The sequence below is a fragment of the Oppia nitens genome, unplaced genomic scaffold, assembly GCF_028296485.1.
Source record: "Oppia nitens isolate AA-2021 unplaced genomic scaffold, nextdenovo-longstitch-racon4-pilon3 scaffold15_pilon_pilon_pilon, whole genome shotgun sequence".
Taxonomy (NCBI): domain Eukaryota; kingdom Metazoa; phylum Arthropoda; class Arachnida; order Sarcoptiformes; family Oppiidae; genus Oppia; species Oppia nitens.
This window is the reverse complement of record NW_026533194.1, coordinates 1,994,259-1,999,394: the sequence shown is the minus strand read 5'-3', so window position 1 is coordinate 1,999,394 and position 5,136 is coordinate 1,994,259. Positions and strand designations below refer to the sequence as shown.

Here is a 5,136-nt window from a genome sequence, read left to right as displayed (position 1 = left end):
GTTATTTTCTGGAGACCCAGGTCATTGTGTTTATCTATCTGAATTGTGGCCTAGTAGTCCTATCGATAGGACTACTGGGTCTAATTGATTGGCTAGCTAAACATAGCCAGGTGCAAATTCAGCCAGTGCCAACAACAACAACAATACAATGTGATGAAAATGATAATACATTATAAAAAATATTATTAAATGCTTATTATATTTGTTTTTTAGTTAAAATTGTTTTCACTTGAAATCTATGAAATTGATATAATAAAATAAATTTTAAATCAATGATTTTGCAAATAAATTATATAAAACTAAATTAATATTTTATATTAAATACCGGTATATAGTATATTGTTTTTATATACATTTCTACACATAATATGTATAAGTAATGAATAATAAAATATACTAAAATGTTATTTATTTTTTTAGACAAACAATTTTTTTTTGATGTATGAATAAGAAAATATTTATTTTGAAAAATAGTTTATATAATAATAATATTATTATTATTGATATATAAATGTTTCTAATTATAATAAAATTTTATATTATTTAATTTAATTTAATGTTCAATTTTAAAATATTGGTATATTATAGTTGCACATGTATAATAAAATAAATTTTATTAATTAATAAATAACCATAGATATTTTACTTATAATTATCATATAAAAATAGATTATTTGTAGAATAATTTTTTTAAAATAATTAGCTAGATACATTTATTAATTAATATTATCATCATATATATACTGTACATATATACAATATATAAATATTTGATATACAATGTGGGTATATTACAATTGATTATCATTGTTATCATTAACAATAACAATAACTTTAGTTGTTATATGATTTTTACGCAAATTATTATTATTATTAGTTAATTTAATAATTTTTTGTTTAACTAGGATGACCAAAACAATTAGCACCAGCGATATGATTGCCATACCCAGATTGACATAACAAAAAATCAATGGATTACTAGCAATTTGGGTGCCCAGCACCCAGGGTACTACCAGATAGTTCAAGCATATAAGCATAGTAAATATGGCACCTATAGTATCGTTAATGGGTATAATAAGCTCCAGTAGATTATGCAAACACGGTACTAGTGGACCGAAACCAATACCAGCTAGTATAGTGGCCAACCATATCCCTGGGTAGCTATTGGTGAACAGGTATATGAAATTGGCACCGATCAATATCAGCAACGATACTATGAGTACAGTTTGTGGCCGGCAGTGTTTGGTCAGACCAATACAGGCCAACTGTACGGCAGCAATGGCCAGGTTTTGGCCAGTAGTCATCAGTGCAGCTGTTTGTTGTGTAATACTAGGACCGCCGTATAACTGGGCAAATGTTGGCAAATAAAATCCCAACGCCATAAATATGGCATCAAATAACATGTAAACTCCCAGCAGGAACAGTAGGGCCAATGATGTCCACCAATTTGGACATAAATCATGGTGTAGTTGTCTAGTGAAACGTTGATATTTTGTAGGATTTCCCTTAGTATTAATTTCCGCTGAATTTTTATGGTTATTTTTAACATCACTACTGGTACGCGGTATGTATTGACTAAATCTGAAACTAATTGCTAGTATACCGCCTAATATCAAGGTAACTGAGCCGACAATTATATAGGGTATATGTATTGTACTATCGGTAAACATAGTCTCTGTATTATTATTATTATTATTATTATTATTACTTAAAACTGTTAAATTATTATTTATAGTAATATTTACTAAACTAGTAGTCGACGACAATGATTTAGTCGATAAAAATGGTCTAACCATCAATGGTCCAGCTATTGATGACAAACTGTACATCATGGCCAGCACTTGCATATAGGGGCCGCACCGGAGGTCCCACATTTCGACTATCCATACGTTAACCAATGTATAGGAGCCGACATTTATCATGTATATCAATATGCTTGCAATGGCCATCAGGGTTAGCCAGTTCAAGCTGGGTAACAGTGCCACTGATAGGCCATAGATGATCAATATGGTTGCATACAGTAGCTGTTTGTTTAGATGTTTTGATGCTATATTAACTATAAATTTAAAAAAAAATAAAATTAATAAAATTAAATAATACTTATAGTAATTATTAAATAAATACTTATATTAATTATTAAATACTTATATTAATTATTAAATACTTATAGTAATTATTAAATACTTATAGTAATTATTAAATACTTATAGTAATTATTAAATACTTATAGTAATTATTAAATACTTATAGTAATTATTAAATACTTATAGTAATTATTAAATACTTATAGTAATTATTAAATACTTATAGTAATTATTAAATACTTATAGTAAGTATTAAATACTTATAGTAATTATTAAATACTTATAGTAATTATTAATTATTAAATAAATATAGTAATTATTAATAATATCTAATAATTTTCAAAAAGTTTAAAAAAATTGTAAAAGTTTTTTTTGGTAACATTTAGCAATATTACTATTAATTTAACATAAACCAAAAAAATAATAATATGATATTATAAGCAAAACTTTTGACTATAATTTTTATTTTAAATATCTAAAATAAATTTGTACTAGGTAATATTTATATATATATAACTTACTCAATATAGCTAATAGACTGGTAATTGATGTTATTTGCAATATACGCGATATGCCAGCTATATCTGTATTATAGATTTCAGCTAGATCATTGATAACTACACCAAACATGCACCATGGTAAGTTCTATTAAATAAATAATTATTTGATTTAAAAAAAAATCATTTAAATTATTAAAAATTATTTATTTATAATAATTATAACTTTTTAATATTTATTTACCTGAAAAAATACGCATACATAAATTATAATTGATAGCACATATTTGGTGCTAGTTGAATTAACATTTTCATCAATGTCCATTATATTTTTTTTATTTTTAATAATTTATTTAAAAAAATATCTTTGAAAAGTTTGAAACACTTTATTCAAAAAAAATGTGTGTGTTTTTTGAGAATAACAAAAATATTTTTTTTTTTGAAAAAATATAATAATTTTTAATCTAATTTTACATAACGATAATTTTTGTTTTATATTATTTGTTTATATATATAATTTATTATTTATCATAAATTATGGAAATATTTTTAAATATATTTTTTTAAAAGTGTTATCAAATTTTTGTATAACAACTTTTGATATACTTAAATGTAATTTAATGTTTTCATTTAAATTTTATCCGTATATCTTCAATGTCATCAGTAGTATAATATATATATAATTTATTTATATATAAACTGTAATTATAATATATATATATATATATAATATTTATAAAATTCTCAGTATATTATGTCACAAATGATAATAATATTTAATTTTTTTATTATTATATTAAATTTCACAGAATTGTTATCAATTAAAAATCAAATATTTTTTTTGTAAAAACATATTTATGTAGAATATTATCAATCAATCAATCAATCAATGAAATAATAAAAATTAAAAAAAATATTACATGTATTTTTTGAATTTACAATAAAAATGAAATAATATTTTTTTAAAAAAATATCTTTAAATACTTAAAAATTAATAAATTCAAAAAATAAAAACAAATTTCTATTAAAAATGTAAATCTTTTTAATTTTAACAGTTAATCTGTAAAAATTAAAATTGAATTAAAAAACAGTATTATTATTAATAATAATATCAACAGTACTAACATTATTATTATTATTTATGTTAAAATTTTCATTATTATTTAAATTATTATTATTATTATTGTAGTAGTAGTATTTAGTAATAAAAATCATCAAGATCAATGATATGATAATCAATGATAACAATAAATAAAATAAACTGTATACATTATGGTGCATAGTATATTGTAAAACTAGTGGTACCAACATATCCAATATATTAGCCGAAAATAACATAATAACACCAATCGTATCCGTGACGGGTATCAGGCGCTCAAGTAGGCTATAGATACAGGCATTAATCGGTCCCAATCCTAGACCATAGAGTATGGTTGCCAACCACAGCCACCAGAGACTAGTACCGGATAATTGTATGAATATCACGGTTGAACCCAACAGTAGGGACAGGTAGATGAGCATAATTTTCTGGGGGTCCACATAACGGCTAATAGGTATGGCCAGTAGTCGACTGACGGTCATTGTCATAAACAGTCCGCTGGTCATTACGGCAGCCGATCGGTTATCTATGAGTAGCCGATGGCTTAGTTGGGCAAATGTTGGAAAATAAATGGCCGGTGCTATAAACAATTGGGTAGCTATCGAAAATAGGATGGCCACTGCAACGATTAGTTGTATAGTTGAACGATTAACAGTATTATAGGTTAGTAGAAATTGACGTTTTAAACTAATCAAACAGTTGGTCACTATATTTTTGTTTAACGAAACATTAGTATTATCATCATTATTATTATCCGGCACTGTTATACTGGCAACTCTAGATGGTTCATATTTTCTATAACAATATAGTAGTGTAAGTATTAGTACGCTTAGTAGGATCAATGTGCCGGCTATTGAATAGGGTATGAAAATTTTTGATGTACTACTACTACTACTAGACAGTTGGACACCATTTTTATGGTTATGACTATCAATAATTGTGTTGTTGTTGTTGTTGTTGTTAGTGATGTTAGTTTGTGACGACAAAAACGGTTTGACCAAAATTGGCGAAAAAATTAGTGCCAAACTGTAGGCCAGTTTAAGCGCCTGTATATAGGGTGCGCACCGGTGTTGCCATAGCTCTACTAGCCATATGTCGGTCAACATTATCAATATATCCATGGTCATTGAATTAATCAAATAGATTGCGGTTAGATATTTGTACGATGGTAATAGTGGCAATAAAATTGTGGTCAAACCATTTAGCAATAATAATTGAATGCAAACTAGTTGCTTGTTGAATTTTTGCAATATATAATAGACTAATTAGTAGATAAAATATAAATTATATTAAAAATTAAATTATCAATTTAATAATTTTTTATTAAAATTATTTTTTTTAAAACTTACCAATTGGATTAAAAATTAACAACACTAGCGATCTAATAAATAGTAGCTGGTTAATTTTTGATAATGTTGTTTCATATAAATCAACTAGATCTAATAGTCCAGTACCA

The 5,136-nt window shown here is 25.1% G+C and overlaps 1 protein-coding gene across 1 annotated transcript; it reads right to left on the bottom strand.

Moving 5' to 3' along the window:
* Positions 1-225: 225 nt before the first annotated feature.
* On the bottom strand, positions 226-4,912 carry LOC128963564 (uncharacterized). The gene is made up of 6 exons (XM_054310082.1): positions 3,891-4,912; positions 2,826-2,874; positions 2,606-2,729; positions 1,751-2,056; positions 947-1,606; positions 226-236 (listed from the first exon to the last, which is right to left on the bottom strand). Exons 1-6 carry the CDS (start codon positions 4,805-4,807, stop codon positions 226-228), a joined length of 2,067 nt encoding a protein of 688 aa, XP_054166057.1. The 5' UTR covers positions 4,808-4,912.
* Positions 4,913-5,136: the final 224 nt, after the last annotated feature.

Excerpts from the sequence above, each read along its gene's own strand:
- LOC128963564 (XM_054310082.1), bottom strand. The coding sequence starts at position 4,807 with ATGACCATGGATATATTGATAATGTTGACCGACATATGGCTAGTAGAG. Across the intron at positions 2,875-3,890 it reads TCGGCTAATATATTGGATAT|CACCAAATATGTGCTATCAA; the intron begins GTTGGTACCACT and ends TAATTCAACTAG. Across the intron at positions 2,730-2,825 it reads ATGTATGCGTATTTTTTCAG|AACTTACCATGGTGCATGTT; the intron begins GTAAATAAATAT and ends TTTATTTAATAG.